This window comes from Bubalus bubalis, chromosome 9 (genome assembly GCF_019923935.1).
Source record: "Bubalus bubalis isolate 160015118507 breed Murrah chromosome 9, NDDB_SH_1, whole genome shotgun sequence".
Lineage (NCBI taxonomy): Eukaryota > Metazoa > Chordata > Mammalia > Artiodactyla > Bovidae > Bubalus > Bubalus bubalis.
The window spans coordinates 27281202-27301801 of NC_059165.1; the positions used below are offsets into that span (position 1 = coordinate 27281202).

General features: G+C 37.9%; 1 protein-coding gene across 2 annotated transcripts in view; it reads right to left on the minus strand.

The window, feature by feature from the left end:
- The window catches only part of VCAN (versican), a 120821-nt gene that overhangs the window by 91379 nt on the left and 8842 nt on the right, over positions 1–20600 (minus strand). For both annotated transcript variants that reach the window (XM_006053108.3, XM_044947329.1), the window contains exons 2-5: positions 16766–16841; positions 10163–10540; positions 6643–6817; positions 6430–6557 (exon numbers count right to left, since the gene is read on the minus strand). In XM_006053108.3, the coding sequence (XP_006053170.3) occupies positions 6430–6557; positions 6643–6817; positions 10163–10540; positions 16766–16835 (751 nt within the window). In that variant the 5' untranslated portion in view covers positions 16836–16841. The remainder of the gene's footprint in view (positions 1–6429; positions 6558–6642; positions 6818–10162; positions 10541–16765; positions 16842–20600) is intronic.

A 20600-nucleotide genomic window follows, 5' to 3' on the forward strand; every position in this document is an offset into this window, starting at 1 on the left:
TAGGAAGATCAGCCTAGTTATTTTTTTTAACTTTTCACAGCTCAGAGTTAAATGGCCCTGTATTTCCAAAGCAGCTCTTTCAATTTAGAATTCTAGAAATTGCCATCAAGCCTTAAAGCAAATGACTGTCACATGTTTTAAGGGGTTTCTGTCAAGACATTTCTACTTATTTTAGATTATAAAATAAAAGGGACTATATATAGAAAACCCTGAGGATTCCATAAGAATATATTAGAACTAATAGATAATGTCAATGAGCTTGTAGGATAAAATATACAAGGCCAATATAAAAAAATCAGTTTATTTCTACACCCCAGTACTCTGACTTGGAGAGTTCCATGGACTGTATAGTCCACGGGGTCGCAAAGAATCAGATACAACTGAGTGATTTTCACTTTCACTTTCGACCCCATGGACTGTAGCCCGCCAGGCTCCTCTATCCGTGGAATTCTCCAGGCAAGAATACTGGAGTGGGTAGCCATTCCCTTCTCCAGGGGATCTTCCTGACCCAGGGATCGAACTGGGGTCTCCTGCATTCCAGGCAGATTCTTTACGATCTGAGCCACCAGGGAAATCCCTATGTATATGGCATAAGAATCCAAATCCATTCTTTGGTATGTGGGTATTCAATTATGCCAGCACTATTTGTTAAAAAGGACTATTCTTTCCCCATTTAGTGGCCTTGGCACCCTGGTGAAAATCTATTGATCATAAATATATGGGTTTGTTTCTGGACTCTGTCCCATTGATCTGTATGACTATACTTATGTCACTGCCACAGTGTTTGGATTACTATTGCTTTGTTGTAAATTTTGAAATTGGAAAATATGAGACTCCCAACTGTGTTCTTCTTTTTCAAAATTGTTTTACTTCTTCTGCAAAGAGTTGCCATATACAAAACATAACTCAAAATAGATAAAAATAAAAGTTAAAACTTCTACAGTTCTTAGAAACAAACACAGAAATAAGTCTTCATGACTAGGGATTTAGCAGTGTTTTCTTAGATGTGACACCAAAAGCACAAATTATCAAAGAAAAACTAGATATTGGATTTCATAAAAATTAAAAACTTTGTTCATCAAAACGTCCTATTGAAAAAGTAAAAATGCAAATCAGAGAATGGGAGAAAATATTTACAAATCATATATCTGAATAGACACTCTTGAATCGAGAGTATACAAAGAATTCCTATAACTCAGTAATAAAAAGACAAATACCCAATTAAAACTGAGCATAGCTTCTGAACAGATGATTCTCCAAGAAAATTATGTACATAGTCAACAGTCATAGGAAAAGTTGCTCACCATCACTAGCTATCAGGGAAATACAAATCAAAACCACACACAGATAGTATTGCGCACATTAGGATGGTTATAATCAAAAAATCAGATTAAAACAATGTTAGCAGGAATGAAAGAATCGGGATCCTAAGGTACTTCTGGTAAAAATTTCAAAACGGTTCCTCAAAATGTTAAAAATAGAATCACTGTAATCCAAACAGGGATGCAATCATTACTCAGATAAGAATTAGGATATTTTTATGTGAAACATCAGAGATTTGGGGGAGCATTAAGAGTACTTTGCACCCTCCTGGTTTGTAAGACTGCCTGTTGCTCTACTGGGGAATCTTTGGTGGTCCTGAAAAGCTACTCAAGAAGGACAGTAAAAAAAGGGTATACCCAGTCACCTAACTTCCATTCCTTAGTATCTTCATGTATAAAAAGGAAGGTTTTACAAAAATCCCTGTCAAGGTTTTTCTGAGAATTAAGTTAAAGGACAATACAACCATACAACAAATAGTTTTTTTTTTTTTTATTCTACCCATGGAGCTACTTCACAGTCAATCTATTCAAGTCATACTGACAGAGGACATCATTTTCCAGAGGTTCTGCCAGGGTCCACGCCTGGCAGTGACTCTTAGCGAGACATTCAAACTCTTACACAAAAAGAACTCCAAGTTCAATTTCAAACCCTTAGCAAGGTGCGTTCATGTCTAAAGCCTATTTGGGAACCCACAGTCTTAACTGTGATCTACGATTCTGTGAGTTCTGTAGAGAATAAAAAGTTTCGGCATCTTCAGGCACCGACATCAATCCATGTGGAAAGATTCTATAATCCAGAATCAATATTTGAAGCCATCTGCTGAACCACAGTGGGCAGGAAGCTATTCTAGTTGACATGGGGCATTTTAACTGAATCAACCCAATTATAACTAATTCTTAAATAACTCCCAGCAGTAAAGTAATCTGTAGATTACACACTGCAAATTCCATTAATATTAAAAGTCAATCTGAGAATCCACAGGCAGGAAATCACACAATTTACAGATTTGGTATCTGATTTTGATCCTATCAAATCCTCTAAAGAAGTTGGAATTAAGCCCTGCTCTAAGACCTGTTTAATGACATTCAGGTTTTTACCTGAATATTTTTAGGTTTTCATATTGAACCTGCATCTCCTGCATTGGCAGGCAGATTCTTTATGGACTGAGCCACCTGAGAAGCTTACATATATAAAGGAGCTCATAAGACAAAAAGGAAAAGTTGCTTTTCGTTCTAGGTCAGACACCTGGATGACATGAAATCATTAGACAAGTCATAGAGGTGACAAAGTTATCCTGATTTTGAAATAAGGAAGCAGTAGAAAAATAAACCTATGATTTGTGAATAGGTACAATGGGACCAATCCCAGAAAAGACAATTGGCTGGGGAGGCAAAAAAGCAAAATGACTGGAGAGGCGAGAGAGAATAAAGGAGTATCTCTAGGAAAAAGTTATTTCTAAGAGACACCACAGAGAAGAGTGAAAGGAGAAATTCAAAGAGAAAAACTAGCACCTTGGTGATCCAATGAAAAAAATAGATCCTTAGTAAGTCTTGTGAACAAAATTTGGCATTTGTTTTCAAGTACTGTAGAAATGGTAGGGTGGTGGAGGCGGTTTCCGAAAGAGACAAAGTTTGGAAAAATACTGCAATTACCACCGTGTAGTTCTTGAGTTCTGCTATGTGTCTGATACTGGAATAGATTCTTCATTGTGGTTGGAGAGTTATAGAAGATGGTTATTCCCTTATTTCTACCGGGATCTTACAAAAGTTTTTTCAGAAATAAAAATATTAGGTAATAGTTTGTGTATGATAAATATAAAACAACCAGAAAGAAGAATTCAACACCAGATATATGGCCCTAACTCTAAGAAAAGTGGGAGTTTAAAATCAGAAAATGGCAGTGTGAGCTGGAAGGGCCAAAGATGGGCAATTGAAGGCAGTCTGCTCACAGGCATAGGGGAGAGTGGAATGCTGGGAAGATGAGAGGTTTGTTCTCAGAGAGGCTCAAAGCACAGCTGTTGGCAGGAGCTAGGGACAGCTGGTGCACGTAAGCAAGGTCATATCAGAGAGAGGGAAACACAGCTGAAAAGTTCATACTCCTGAGCCAGGATTGAGGTTCTTGATTGAGCCAGCAGCATTTGCTTGAGGAGGAAGGCAACAGGAAATTCACGCCATACCATGCTGAGTAGGCGAATGATATGGCCATGGTGATTGCCTGTTTTGATGGTCATAAAACAGGTCCCTTGAAGAACTATTAAAGGCTTGGGGATTACTTGTGATGTAAGACAGAAAACCAGAGATGAGACACCAAAATGATTCACAAACCAGAAATGCAGGTATGGAATTCAGAAAAGAGTTTGGGGCTAGACATGCAAAACTAAAAATTATCATTTTCATTTTTCTTTTTTTTTTTGTTCTCTTGGTGTCTTTTCATGTCCTGTTCATCCCTCAAGGCACTTGACTTACTTACATACAAAAGAGCAAAAATGAAATCAATTAATTCAGCAGAAACAAGAACCTTTTAAAAATCTATAAACTATAATAACTACTATTTATTGAGCACTTACTTTGTGCCACACATTGTGACAAACACTTTATACCTTAACTCATTTTATCTTCATACTGTGATGAAAAGGGAATTATCCTTACAGACCCCATTTCACAATAAATGTCATTATAAACATATTGAATATCCTCTGAAACTAAGTTCCTTCTGTGAAACAAATTAAAGCCTTGTAACTGCTGACACAAATCTCAGCCAGTGCTTGAATTCGTGTTTATATCAATTCTTTCATCTTTGTCTTCCAACTTCTATGTGGTAAGACAAAGAATTTCAGATTCTGCCGTTTTAGTATAAAAACCTCAACTAAAATTATGCTGTGTTACACACTTCGAGTTTTCAGTTATCAAATACATGAATATATATCCCAAGTAAATACATAACTATATAAAACACAGTTGGGTTACCCTGGAGCAGAGACTGGTTTTACAAATAACAGTTGCCCTAGAAGTGACAATGTTTATGGAGGTGGAGAAGAACTCCTATATGACTAATAAATCCCTCTCATTGTGGTGTATGCCTCAGAATGGCTCTTCTGACAGCTCAATTTTCCCCAAACACTAGTTATGATACTCTGAACAGATTTTAGGGAGCCAGCTCTTGATGGTACAACACAGCTAGGAATCCTTGGCAGGGCTTTTCCCACCAAGACCTGTCAAAAGTATCTCGCACTGAATTTGTGGAGGGCATGGAATTTCTGGAGCTTCTGCACAAAGGCCTCTAGACTTCAAAGAAGCTAGCGATTCTGTAGCCTTAGAGAGTGGGGTTTCAGTACCTTCATCAGGATAAGACTGAAGAAGAGACATGCAGAGGGACCCCTAGGCATGCTTTCTGGGAGCATTGTAAATACATAATCCTAACTTTCCATCACAAAGGTTGGCTGTGATGTTAATGTTTATTCCCATTGGGATCAAATTGGCCACAGATTTATACCTGAAAGCCACTATTTCAATCACACTTGGTAAAGATTACCAATTATGACTTATATATACTTTTGCAAAATCTGTCTCTGATTTAGTTCCAGTATTACCAACATTCCAGAAATTTCTATTGCTATCACTCTAATAGACATTATTCCAAAAGAAAACAACAGTGATAAAATAAATTCCACCTTACTGAATTTAGGTACAAATTTCCATCTTACTGAGACAGCAATAACAAAATTTGTTTCCTAGAATCAGAATCTCCTATCAACCGTCTCTTATCATATGGAAAAAGTTAACTAAATTTAAAATTCAACTTAAGGAAGGAGATAAGCTATATCTCATAGCTTGAATTTTCTAGATTATTTTCCCTTTACCTTTGTGAAAAATGTAAATTGTTAGTATCTGAAATTATGGTTTAGAAAACACATGTATCAATCTTAAATAACAGTCATAATAAGAATGTTAAGATGCTAGAGAACCACACTAAAGAAACCTTCTTGGAATCAGGCTATCCTATTCACATTTAGGACACCAGGCAAATATAAGCTGCTTATTTTCTAGCTGTCAGTCACTGAGGTTGTTTATTCAATTCATAGAATCAGAGAATTTAATTATGTTGGGAGGGACTATGGAAATTTTCTAGTCCAACCTCCTCATTTTAAACATAAGAAAATTGAGATCATTCTTTTATGCGTACCCAGCTAAAATTAAATGTATAACTCAATGTGATACCTCTATTTATATATTGAGGCCTCTAAGATAGCTATTGCTACAAGTGAACTTCCATTTCAAAAGGCACAGAAACTTCTACTCCATGTGTCTTATAATAAAACTATTATGTCCTTAGGTAACATTGCCAGAAGAGAATTCAAACTTACTATCTCTAAGAGTCTCACTCTGTCACTGAGGAGGAAATGATGATGCCAGAATCAATCAGGCTCTAAGAATCTCTAAAGCAAGGCTTATATCTTACCTGACTTCATAGTTCTAACAAGCCGAGTATCTATCATACAGTGGGTGTTCTGTATTTTTTTTTTTGGCGTGCTGATTGATTGAATGAATAAATGATTGCTTTAAAAATTAGTGTAGCAATATTGCTTTAAATATTCGTAATTAACCTCCAATTAAAATAAATTTATATTAAAAAAAATAAATATTTGTGTAGCAAAGTGAACACAAGGATAAGCAAACCATGACAATCCTTCCTCGGCTAGTTTGTGTCATTCAGTTGCACTTCGGGATGTTTATCAGCACTCGGATTCACGGTGGTTTGTCGTCACAGGACTTTACCTGAAGTTCTTACAAGAATAGGTACCGCCCTTACAGGCTTCTATTCTTAACGCTCTAAAAGTGCATTGGAAACGTTCCAGGGGCAGCATGACTGAAAGCAAACCTGCCATTAACTAAAGACATTTCAAACCTACATAACCATTTACACAGCCCTCCTTCTCTTTCCACTTTAATTTAAGCTTATTTCACCACAGAATCATACGGTTATTTAAACTCAACGTTGCTGTTTGGAATCCAAACAAGCATGGAGACTCACTCTATCCCCACGTGCTCCCAGTGTTTCCTCGATTTTCTCGGGTCAAATGAAGCTACAGAAATGTGAACATCTTACCATCCAGATGGTCCACGTAACAATACACATCGTAAGTTTCATGAGGAGCACGGAATCCGTAGGTCCGGACTCCTTCCTTCCCCATCATGTCTCCATAGCAGCCTTCTCGGGGAACGCGGATGGGATACCTGGGAAAATAAAGGACTAGGAAGTAGCACTATATTCTCACTCCCCAAGTGATGAACTAAAGCCAGTGGCCCCCAGACCACTCACCTAACAGTCTGATCTGACAGCCAGCCTGCATCACACTGCTCAAAACCATCTTCATAGGCGGCATGCAGCTGCTCTGGGGTGGCTATGACGGCCCCAATGTCCACACAAGCCTTCTGTGCCATCTCAAAGTTCAGGGTGTACCTGCTGGTTGCCGCCCTGTAGTGAAACACAACCCCTGCAAAGATAGCAGCGAACAATTACAGGCAAGTTCAGGTCTCCCCACATACTGTGCGGTTTCTCATTGGAGCAGTATGTCAAATGACTTGCTAACACGGTCTTAAGACCATGACAATCTCTTTATTTTTACTTCATATAGCATTATGCAAAATTATGGTGATCTGAGGACCCCCAGAAATGCTATTCACTCGGGTATCCCATTCTGCTCCATTATAGAGTTTCCTAGTCAGGAGTTTTCTGTTCCCACGGAAACCATCTGAAAAAAAGATTTAAGCCGCTAAATCCCAAATGGTGACTAGTTGTCCTAATTATAGGTAGTATTCAGGCTATCACGGCTTCCCAGGTTTCAGTGGATAAAGAATCTGCCTGCAGGGCAGGAGATGCAGGCTCAATCCCTGGGTAGGGAAGATCCCCTGGAGGAGGGCATGGCAACCAACTCCAGTATTCTTGCCTGGAGAATCCCATGGACAGAGGAGCCTGGCAGGCTACAGTCCATGGGGTTGCAAAACAGTCTGGCACGGCTGAAGCAACTGAGCATGCGCGCACAGGCTATCAGGGGACCACGGACGACTAAAGGCAGTAGGTGCTGCGGGAGACACAAAGAGTTAAGGAGGTCACGAGATCAACTCCTCTTCATGTTTGTACTCAGGGCCAACTCAATAGAAGCATATAGAACCTTCACCAATACCACTTCCTCCAAACATGAAATATTGTGATATTTACTTACCGAGACAATATATTATAATGGAAAAGACACTGGAGTATATAAGAGAAGGCCTATTCCAATTTCTGATTTGCTCCTTAATCATACATAAGCCTTAATTTCCTCCTCTATAGAGTATACCAACAGTGCTTATGTTGTTTTATTGAAATGAAGATCAAATTAGATAAAGAATTTTAAAATATCTTAAAATGTTGGATAGGCTACTATAATAAATGTTTATCATATTCACTAACTGATTTGCATAATGTAGGATCTCCACTTTGACAGGTAAAATGTATGATTTTTATTCCAAAGAAGGCCTGAAATAAAGTTCTCCAGACTCCCGCAGGTAGAAGCCAGGCATCCTGATATGTGCTTCAAATTCCACTTTGTCGTATTTTAGGAGTTGCATAAACTAGTGGTTCTTGAACTGTGTTTCAGGGTCAAAGAACTGTCAAAAGCCTGAGGAAAGAGCAACTGAGGGGGTGAAGCTTGGGCCCCTCCTCCCTCTTGAGCAAGGGCATCTCCATTTTTAACTGGAGTAAATATGGTGACTCATTTTCATCAGACAGCAAAGTGAGTCAAGCTAATGTGCCTAGGAAGTCACTGGAAAATAGAAATTGGAGTAATTGGGTTTTATGGGTGAGATTTTATAGTCATATCATTTAACACCACATATTTATTATGTGGAATTAATTTTGGTTTCCAAGATATCTTTCACTTTCCTTTTATTCCTAGTAATTTCTTAGAGTTGACAACAGCCTCCCTCCATCTCTCTCTCTCACACACACACACACAGCTTGACTTCTAGCTGTTAAATTGTTTTCCACATGCCTATCCTCGCTTCTCTCTTCCAAAACAGGTATGTGCCAATAAAGCATCTACAGGGGACAGACTAGGCATGTCATCAATAAGCACCTTTGATCAGTGTCAATACAAAAAGGCCTGCACAGGTACCAAGAGGATGCATTGACAACTAATACTTATTTCCCATTTCTGATATTTCAAAGAAAAAAAAAAACAAACAAACACTGAATGCTTTTCATAAAATCTATACCTTTACAGAACAACTTTAAAATTTCCAGGAAGTATATATGGTCCTATAAATATGTTTATAATGATCTCTAAGACTTGAGCAAGACTTTGCATGGTTTTAAATTAGTCTTCTGCTGATCAAAGCTTCAAAGAGCCTTCTTGGTAATTAAAAATCTTCCTTGTACACCGAAGACTGGCAGTAAGGGGGCACAAAGGGGCCTCCATGACCAAGGCAGGGAATATCAGGCTGTATAAGTATCTATAATTGCTGGATAATTTGAAGACCTCATGGGGCTAAGGAGATTAAGTGGAGAATTTTCATTGTTTCAGAGAGGCAAGGGGCAAATCCACTGCTAATTCTTTAATGATGAAGATTGTAAGAAGTTGTTAAACTTCTTCTGGGATTTAATATATATATATATATATAATATATGTATAATGCATATCTAAGTTTATATATTTTATATATATATATATATATAGTATGTTACATTACACAAAAAGAGGAAGAGATAGATCAGTAGAAAAAACAATCCAAGACTAATCAAAGTAAATGATAAAAAGATTAAGAGCAAAGAGCCCAGGGTGTTCAGTGGATGCCTGGAAAACATAAAAATAGATTTATAGAAGACAGCAATAGGATCTGAATGGGAAAGGATGTTCAGAAAATTAATCTGTCACATCTGAAATTCAGAGTATTTCCTTTTGGCTACACAAGAAAGGGTTTTAATAAAACCCTTTGTATATGTTTCTGAAAGGTAAATATTTTATAGGGAAATGGAGGGTTGGAAGAAAAATCTGTTCCATCATGTCTGGGTATGAGAATTTTGCTTAATAACTTGCCAAAATATTCTGCTTCCAGGAGCTGTGGCATTATGTGTGTACCCAATTAAAGCAATTTTTCTTTGCTTTGTCTCCTAACTTAAATTCAAATGACATACAAACTACCACTGAAAGGGGGCTGAAACTAAAATGTCTCATCGCAAGACAGTGGGTAACTAGTGTACTGACCTTAAAAAAATACACCGAATTCTTGTTTTGATCCAATTCAAATGTTTATTGAGTCCTTGCCTTTTCAAAGCACTATGATATTAATATATACCATGGACTTATTAGGTGCCTTATTTATTCAATGTAAGTTAAGATATAACTTATATTTCTTAAAAGCAAACTCAAACATTTTAATAATCATGCTAGGAGAGTGAGAAAAAAGGTGTGTGTGTGTGTGTATGATGTGTATATGTGTGTATATGTATGCATGTGAGTGTACATGCATATATGCACATATGTAAAAAAAATTAAACTGTAGATCAGCCTTTGCAGTCTTAAAAAATAATTGCTGATAGGTCTCAATAATGAAGTAATGATTCTTGAGCTATATACCATGTCTTGAGGTATTCATTATATCTGGTATAAAGTCACCTTCCTTGACTCCTGACCAATTAACAGCTCATTTTTAGTGACAGACATGGACTATTGGGTCGATTGGTGTGTGTTTTCCCTCTGTTCAAACCCTGAGCAATGGCTACTTTTGAATCTTGTTTCACCACACTTCTGAACCAGGTATCCTGTGATACCAGCTTCTTCTAGATTCGCAAGCCTTACCCTCCACGGTCAGTGACACCGTGTCCTGTGTGTCTTCAATCCCGTACATGACGTCACAGCGGTAGCGGCCTGCATCACTGGCCAGCAGTTTGACCATGGTGAGTGAGGCATCGCCCACGTCCTCGGGATGTGTAGGCACCGACACTCTCCCTTTGTAGTCTTGACCGATCTTGATATTCCCATTTTGGGCCACGAGAACAGTAGTCTCCTTTAAATCCTTTCCCGTCTTGTCCAATTCAATCTTAGACCATTTGATTCGCAGAAATTCACTGGTGGTGTTATAACTGGGTGGTAAGGTAGGCATGGTTGAGAAATGACAAGGTAGGTTGACTTTTCCAGAGAGGGAGCCCTTAACAGGTGGGCTTTTTTCCATGTTGACTACAGGAAAAAGAAAATACAAAATCGACAAGCTGAGTCTATTAAATAAGTGAAAGGATAAGAACCATTACAGGGATTTGGTTACATCTTCAGTATGTAAAATAATCAGGATGATTTTATATACAGAGAATAGTATATCATTTCAATAATGTTTTATAACAAAGACAGGAATTAATAATGCTCATTAAAAGTTGTTTTTGTTTTTATTTTTTAAAGTTTTTATTTTATACTGGAGTATAGCTGGTCAACAACATTGAGATAGTTTCAGGTGGACAGCAAAGGGACATAGCCAACATATACATGTATCCACTCTCCCCAAACTCCCCTCCCATCCAGGCTGCCACATAATGCTGAGCAGAGTTCCCTGTGCGATACAGTAGGACCTTGCTGGCTGCCATTTTAAATATAGCAGTGTGTATATGTCAATCCCAAACTCCTTAACTATCACTTTCCCCCTATTTTCCCCCATGCCAAACAAAAGTTCACTCTCTAGTCTGCGAGTCTGCTTCTGTTTTATAAATAAGTTCATTTGTATAATTTCTTTTTAGATTCCATATACACCCTCATCCAGATATATTTATAACACTTTTCTTATATGATATTTCTCCTTCTCTGTCTGATTTCACTAACTTGGACAATCTCTAGGTCCATCCATGTTGCTGCAAATGGATAATGCTCATTTTTAGGTGCTAAAATATAAGCATTCATTTTAAAGTATTTGTAACTTAGATTTTAACATGAACAAAATAAGTGAAAAATAAGGCCATTGTAGGAAGGCAAGAAATCAAGGGTGGGAGGAACCTAGACTAAGCAATACAGGTTAGGAAGAATAGTTAAAAAGCAGATTTAAGTCAACAGGTGAGAAGAAGAAAAATGATTAAGATAACTGCCACATTACTTTAGAGGAAATGAAAACAACTTCAGGAGGAAGTGAAAATTATCAAAAGTATTTCAGTAGACTGGAGCAGGGAAATGTCTAACACTTGAAGGACCCACTATGGTTCAGTGTTGAATCAAAGGCTTTCATCTTAATGACAAATCCAGCTGCAGTCACTTTGCAGCGAAACATTACCTCTCCATTATATCCTGGGGGGTAATGTTGGCTTCTGCTCACCTAACCCTTCTAAGCCTGGCTTCCCAGGTGGCTCAGTGGTAAAGAATCCGCCTACAATACAGGAGATGTGGGTTTGATCCCTGGGTCGGGAAGATCCCCTGGAGGAGAGCATAGCAACCCAGTCCAGTATTCTTGCCTGGAGAATCCCATGGACAGAGGAGCCCGGCGGGTTACAGTCCATAGGGTCGCAAGAGTCTGACATGACTGAGCGACTGAACACGCACACATGTAACCCTTCTAAAGTATTAATCTACAGAATGCCTTTCTGCTTAAGCCCTTAAACTTTTAATGAGAAAGAACACTTCGATTATAATTTAACACCATTACATGCAAATAAATAAATAAATAAAACCCACATTCTTTCACTTATATAGGGATCTATACCTCTCCTCCCCATCTTGCACCCATCTCCCAGTCTCTCCTAGTTGATGAGACAATGTGTTGGTTCAGTTCAGTAATAGAATATAAATTATAGTGCACTGAGAACTCCCAGTTCATGCAAATATGATGAACAGTAATAGTAACCTCTAGGTGGAGTAAAATAATATTTCTTAATTGACAAAATAATATGTAGCTAACACTTGATATGTTAGTGGTTAAAGGCATTAGTAACATACGTCTCAATATGAACATGCATTAGAAATGATACAGATGCTAAAGACTAAAATTTAACTTCAAAAGGACTGGATCCCATTAGGGAGCTAAAGACAACAAAAAGATATTTTGTACTTTTTTTTTATTTTGGCAGAGAATAGGGGTCCTGAGAATGGGGTCACAAAGAGTTGGACACAACTGAGCAACGGAACTAAACTGAACTGAGGGGTCCTGAGAAGGAAAGAGGTGAGAATTTTATGAACTAAAAATGTCTTAATTTGTACCCATCATATGTTCTAGGAATTCCTATATTCCTTTCTGAAGATGATTAACCTCACAAATAAAAGACAGCTTTTTAAAGGGAGAATAAACATCTTTACCATTGACATCAATTGTGGTATAAATTTATAAGATTCTTTGATTCAGCCCAATCAATTCAATTGGGAGGTTTTTGACACTTAGAGCATTTCTCCATAATTGTGCTATAATGAAAAGATATATTGGAACAAAATAATGTCAAAAGGCAATTTCCCAAGAGTTAATTATTGTTCTGGATATTTACAGATGCGAGAGAATTAAAAGCTGCAGTTGTATGTAAATATATATTCATAGAGAATCCAGTCTTATCAACAAGATTAACAAAAAGCTGTGTGGCCAAGTCTTTTGTGTATGAAATCTTGGGTCTTAATGCACTGGGTAACGAGAACTAAGTTTACCAAATACAAATATTTTAAGAAAGAAATTTAGTAGCACAGAGGATAATGTTTATCGGCCATGCATGTTAAAAAAGAATGCTACCTGCAAGAACTTGTCTGAAATTCTGACAGTGCAAGAAATAAAAACAAATGCTAATAACAGTTCACCATTCAAGTTTGTGGTCTAAATGAATACTGTAAGGGAGAACACTCCAAATAATGAATAATCAATTATGCTTCATTCTATGTCAGTAAATTCTGCAGAGCAAGAACGACGCAAATTCTATCTACACAATTTAATCAAACACACACACAGACCTTGGCCTAGAAGTGCCAGAGTGAGCCTAGGGGAATTTATCGCCCTCTCAAGTATTAATATCACTCCCTCATTCATTCATTTACTTGGGACTGTGCATGACTCCATTTATTATATTAGAGGAATATCCGAATAACAGAGTCAATGGTAAATAATCCATATGAAAGATATTGTTAAATCAAAGAGTTCCTTATGCATTAAAATAAAGCCAATAACCAAGAGACAAAGTGCTCATTAATTACTCACCTTTCAAGTGCCTAGACTTACATAGAAAAACCCTTAAGATGAGAGTACTTGTGTTGACCCAACTAGCTATTACTCTGTGCTTCACTGTGAACTTGGCAAATACATTTCATATGTATCTTACATTTTCAACTTCATCCCTTTGAAAAAATGAAGCTTCTTCTGAAATTAGCCCCAAACTAATGATATTGCTTAATAGTGATCACCAATTTACAAAAAACCTGATGCCTAGGGTAAAGTACAGGACACTGGTTGAGAGCATGGACAGTGGAACCAGATTGCCTGGGTTCCATCACTAAATTGCTGTGTGATCTTCTACATTAGCTATGTCGATAAATCTTTTGGTACTATTGTTTCCTCATTTGCCAACTAGGGAGAATAAAGCACGTGTCTCATGGAAGAGTTAAGATTATAAAAGGTTAACAAAGTAAAATACTTAGAAGAAAGCCCAACATGTAGAAATTACTCAATATTGTAGGTGGTTATTACTATTTAAAATATCATCAAGGAGCTATACCATAAGTGTTAGTTTCCCTATTATTTGTGTGAGTTCTTTCTTTAAGTAAAAGGGTGATGGTCCTGTTTCTCAAAGTCCCCCTGCTACTTTCTCTGTAATTTCCTTCTATTATGACCCAACCAAATCAACCCCCTTTTCTCCATCTCTTTTCTGTGTCCTCCCTCTTCACTCAATGCTGTTGTCCTTTCCTCTCTGTCACCTTTACTTCCTAGAAATGCTGAAGAGGACAGCTTCTTGGCCATTGGATTGGTGGAGCCTAGACTCTGATGGCCACCCAGGTCATTCACTGTGGTATTCACTCATTATTTATTTATTCATTCACTTATTCACTGAAGCATAAATTGATTAAGTGCTAGCAGTGTGTCAGGAACTCTGCTAGAAGAGAAAAAAACAGCTCTCTTGAAGTTACAGTCTGCATGGGAAGAAAAACAAGGAATAACTTATCCTCAATGAGTGGTATGGGCTATAATAGCTGTCACAGGACAGGGGACAATGAGAACGCAGAGAAAGGGCTTTCAAACTGCCTGGAAACAATTTGGGGGATGAGAGGTGGGAGCCATCTCAGAAGTCAGCTCATCCTTGATTCCTCTCTCACCCTCACCACACCACATCCCATCCGTGCATTGGTCCTAATCCTCCATCTCCACCTATCCAGTTCACTTCTCTCCAGCTCTCCTGCCACCACGTGATACAAGTGCCCCATCTCACACACGGATGATCACAATAACCTCCTAAGTCATCTCCCTGGGGCCGCTGTTTCTCTCCTACAGTCAAACCAACGTAGAACAGCAAACATGGAACCTGGAAAATATTCATCGACTTACTTTTCACCGGCTGAAAGCCTTTAGTGCTTCCTGGGAATAAAATCCATTTCTAAAGCTTACAATGCTTACATGGATAAGAAGTGTAACAGTGGTAAAGCTCACACACTCCTGGGACAGCTTTGGTTCTTCTCCTAGTTCTGCTACTTACTAGTCTTGTGACTTTGAGCAAGTCACTTAGGTTCTCTGGATCTCAGTTTCCTCTATGGATGGTGAATGTTTCAATAAGCTAATGTTAAGTATTAAAACTGTTCCTGGCTCATAGGAAGCTCCTTCTTAAAAAAAAAAAATAATAATTTGTGTATAGTTGCTTTACAATGTTGTGTTAGTTTCTGCTGTGCAGCAAAGTGCATCAGTTACTCCTATACATATATCCCCTCTCTTTTGGATTTCCTTTCTGTTTAGGTCATCACAGAGCAGTGAGTAGAATTCTCTGTGCTTTACAGAGGGTTCTCATTAGTTATCCATTTTATACATGGTAGTGTGTATATATTGGTCCCAATCTCCCAATTCATGCCACCCCCTTGGTGTCCATCCAGATTTGCAAAGTAGAAATAGAGACATGGGGGTGCAGAAAAATAAACATAGGAAGCTCTTTTCTGAGTGTCAGATAGTGTTTCTATTTACATGAGCTGATTTCTGCCTATCTCTCTATCTAGATCTCCTACTTTTTCCTTGATCACTGCTCTCCAACTGCAGTGACCTTTCTATTGCTCAAACACACTACCTAACTTGGGCCAGATCTTAGCTGGCTGGCTCCTTCTCGTCATTCGCACGTCAGTGTAAGTATTACTTTCTCAAAGACGCCTTACCACCTCCCCTGCCCCCACCCTAAGACACTTTCTATGTCGTCACTCTGCTTTATTTTCATCAATTCAGAAGTACTGGGATTGTTGGTTTACGTGTTTATCGCCTACCTCATGTAACTAAGGAGATTAGGCTTAATGAAATCTAAAACAATGTATGACTCATCCACTGATATATCCCTGGAGACCCAGACTAAGACATAGCACGTAGAATCTGTTCAAACAGTACTGTCAATGGATAGATAAATGAATGGATAGGAAGGATGGATGAATAAATAGATTGAGTGATACAAGTTCTGAATCTTAAGAATGAACTGAAGTGGAACTGTAGAGGACAAAAGAAGGGACTGCTAAGCAGAAGGAACTGCATGGGGGCAGGGGAAGGGAAATAAGGTGTAAGGAAAAAATAGGGAATAAGAATGGAAATTATAAATTATTTCAGAGACTCTAAAGCAGGCAGTGAGTGTGAGAAAGAAGCAGAAGCTGAGTCTAGAGAGACCCTTGATGGGAGCAGGTCACTGATACTCAGCACAGATTCTTTCTTCATGGACCAAGAGTCTACAAATTTGGAATCTCAAAACTCTCATTAGGTGGACATATAATTTAAAGCTAAGAAAAACAGTGCATGTTTACTTATCCAGTTACAAAGGAGAAAGAGAGAGAGAGAAGAAAAGAGAAAGAGAAAGAAATGGAGGTAGGGGTAAAAATTTGTCTATCAGTTATCTTGTCTATCTATATCTTCTTGATTTCTTTCAAATTGTATCCCTCTGAAAGTTCAATAGTCTTTTTTTCAATGTAGAAAAGCCTTTGAGTGGTGTCAAAAAGAGTGGAACCTTAAAATATGCCCAGCCACTCAAATGAGCCTTTTTGCACAGTCTGAAAGTAATCTGGGAAGTTACTGAAAGCCCACTTTCTCCTTTAGCATCCTGTTCATTATTTTGTTATAACCAATTTATTTAAAACCACGGTTTTCAGCCTAATGATATTTTAGCTAAAAGTCTTCAGCAACGAATAGATAAAAAATTCATCATTGATTTTAATGATTCCATAATCACATTCCATGCCCCAATACTTTAATTTTTATTTCAATTAGTCCTAAAAAATGATTATCACACTCACCTTTCTGTAGTGCATGGGCTGCTATTAAGGTGGAGCACATCCATAAGATGCTCTTTATATTTATCAACATCTTGTCCTAGAAATGAAGACAAACACAAAGGAAATCATAAGCACTCAGGCTTGTGGGAGGCCATATGTCACATGCTTTTTGTGCCTAGTATGTTCCTCTTGGGTTGTAAACACAGGAGGAGACTTGCAATAGGAGAAGTTGTCCCAACACTTTAATTATTAGTTTGACTCTCACCCAATGTGGTCGTTACCAAAATAATTCCAGAACCCAAATTGGGGACATATAACAATGTGGATGTGTGGGGCAACCGCAATGGGGTAGGCTGTTGGAAGAACAATATAGACCACAGCCTAAGTAACTAGTGGCTAGCAACTGGAACAAGGAGGGAAGGGCGACCACAAAATCTATTTAGAAACAGGAAGCTGATCATAGATGGAGCAAGAGAAGATGGGGAAGCAGTTGGGAGAGATGTGGAAAGAAAAGGATTTGCACCAAATGTGAAGTGTGTGGAAACCCATTGCTGATTCATGCACATGGTACCAGGACAGAGAATAAGGATCTCAGCAGGCTTTTTAAAGCACAGACTCAATTTAGTTTCTAGGAGGCTGAGCAAACAAAATAAATGTATTATAAGGAGCTGTTAATTACAGAAAAGGCCAATGCTTGCCATGAGTTTTAAAGTAGTTCCAATGGTCTGAAGGGTAAAGAATGAAAGAAAACACCCTGTACTGAGAGTCAATAAACCCTGCCCTGGCTTTGCCATTAATTTATTGTGTGAATTTGGGGAAGACATTTAACAAACCTGGGTCTCAGAATGATCCCTTGTAGCTCACATTTCTCTGCTGTTATAACTATGAGGAGGATAAGCATCATTGTTGGGGACCATCTAGAAATCAAAGAGCTAAGCTCAAAACAACCACAGAAGACTATTTGATCTCAACAGCTGTTTCCTCCCCAGTTACATTTAGAACTGCTCTATAACAGCCATCACTCGTTGGCTACCCAGTAGCCAATGTTCTCTCTTTTCTAACAAAACTTTGATTCCATTTTAATATCTACCCTCCTTCACATGGCCATACTTTGATGGAACCTGGGTCAAATCCCAGCCCAAATGGACGATCCTGTTTATTCCAAGCCAATTCAGTTCAGTTCAGTTCAGTCGCTCAGTTGTGTTCAACTCTTTGCGACCCCATGAGCTGCAGCACGCCAGGTCTCCCTGTCCATCACCAACTCCCAGAGTCCACCCAAACCCATGTCCACTGAGTCAGTGATGCCATCCAACCATTTCATCCTCTGTTGTCCCCTTCTCCTCCTGCCCTTAATCTTTCCCAGCATCAGGGTCTTTTCAAATGAGTCAGCTCTTCGCATCAGGTGGCCAAAGTATTGGAGTTTCAGCTTCAACATCAGTCCTTCAAATGAACACCCAGGACTGATCTCCTTTAGGATGGACTGGTTGGATCTCCTTGCAGTCCAGGGGACTCTCAAGAGTCTTCTCCAACACCACAGTTCAAAAGCATCAATTCTTTGGTGCTCAGCTTTCTTTATAGTCCAACTCTCACATCCATACATAATCACTGGTAAAACCATAGCCTTGACTAGCCAGACCTTTGTTGGCAAAGTAATGTCTCTGCTTTTTCATATGCTGTTAGGTTGGTCATAACTTTCCTTCCAAGCCAATTACACAGGTCCTAGTTTGTGAAACTGTTGTATCCATGTTGCACCCATAAGTATATAAGATACCCTCTGGGATGAAGCTGAGAAATAATCAGGAGAGGCAGGGCTGAAGTGCTCAGGCATTAGACCAACAGCTAGCCATACCCTTGAACTTTCTTTTTATTAGATAATAAATTCCTTTATTATTTAAACCCAATAAAGTCAGGGCTTTTTAGTAGCTAATGTCACTGAAAGGCATCTTAACTGACACATATTTGAGTTGGTGCCCTAAAACTTTCTCAGAAATTATCTAAATTCTGTACTATTTAGAAAACCTAGATTAAAATCTTGTAAGAATCCAAGTCCAATTTGGGCTCAAATTCAATTTAATAATTTACATCAGCTATTCCTCTTCCCTTGATATTCTTCTCCATTTAATTGCTTTATTTTATATAGCTTGAAATAAGTGTTAGAATCTTTCTAAAAGAAAATTATAAAATTCTAGATATTTCCTGAAGACCAATTTTTATCTAACACATTATATATCTCATATTTTCAATCAATGAACCATCTGACAAGTCACAGTGAAAAGTATATAGCTGATAGTCCTAAATTAACCTTGATAATTAAGCTTATAATTACTGAGATATGCTAATAAATGTTGTTACACACAAACTGGGAATTAGGTTTCTACTTTTCTGGATTTTTTTACAACATACCCCAGCAAGCAGGAAGTATACACCTATATCTCATTACTATACCAATATTTCAGGAAAAAAAATAAGATGTCAATTTCACATACCCTAAAGCTTCCAACAAAATGAAACTTTAGATTGTATCACACAACACTATGAAGACAATGTACTCCATGAGTATTGAATCCAAATAAGAAACTTTTCTTCAATTGTGCTTACAAACAATAATTTATTATTCTCCTTCAAGAAAAATTTTTTCTCAAATTGTTTTTCTTTTTTTCAGAAAACATTTATAAGCTTAATGTTAAAAGTCTGGGCTCCATTGTCAAAGAACCCTGAATTTGAGTTCTGAATTTTCTGCTTATACTCTGAGATTTGGGGTAAGTTACTAAACAGTACAATGAGAATTGATAAAACAATGCATATAAAATATAGCTTGGGGATACACAGTATATTCAGTACTCAGTATTTATTATTAAAATTTCTAATTCAAGCTTTCTACCAGTGAGAACTTCCTGGTTTCATATCACTAGTAGTAAAAAGAATATTTAAAGCTCTTGGATTTGAAAATTATAACCTGGGTTATTACTATAACTTTGTACACCTTCATGCTCACAGTAAATTGTCCTATAATTTATCATTATGTCCTTTGAATCATTACTTAGAAATATGTTTTATCTCCTATGTAGAACAGTAGCTTTCTGAAAAGCAGAGTCAGCGTCATATTCAACTTATTAATTCCCACAATATTTCCACAGTGCTGGCTTCAGAGTAATTGCTTTGAGGGAGGTTTGCTGACCAAATGCATGACCAACACCCCCTCATTTCCTATTCAGAAATACACTCTGAAGAGAAGCATCAACAATCTCTTTAAACATGGGTGAGTGGGCTAATTAACACATGAAATACAATTAACATTGGCCATGACTCAATAATATCTGTTTGTAATATCTGGAGTGTCAAAATCTTGTAACAAAACCAGATGCAATTCTGACCAAGAATGGGTCTTCGGCATCACAATTTTCCACACAAAGCAGATACTTAAAAGTCTAACTCTCTTATAAGGATACTCCATCCTTATAAAAGTGGCTTTTTTTTTTAATTTTTTTAGGGAGAGGAGGAAGTAGTTCTTCATCTATTTAACAAGTATACTCATCACTTGCCCAAGTAAGACTGCCAATAAGGCAAGGTTAGGGAAGGAAGTTGGTACATTAAAAGCACAAGGGAGAGATCAGTCATATTTTAAATACATTTGCATAAATTAATTTGCCAACATTTAAAAATTGGAGTGTTCACACTAAGCCCCCGATCTCTGACTTCTTTTGAAAAATCAGACCTAACAATTAGAGGTCCATATTCTAGCTGGCCAATCATTAGCACTAAGCAAGCAGCAGGCCCTGGCCTTGGCTCTGTGAGCTCAAGGTTATCAATGCCCCAGCTGGCCTCTCATCCATTTCTACTCCATGCCTATTCCCTG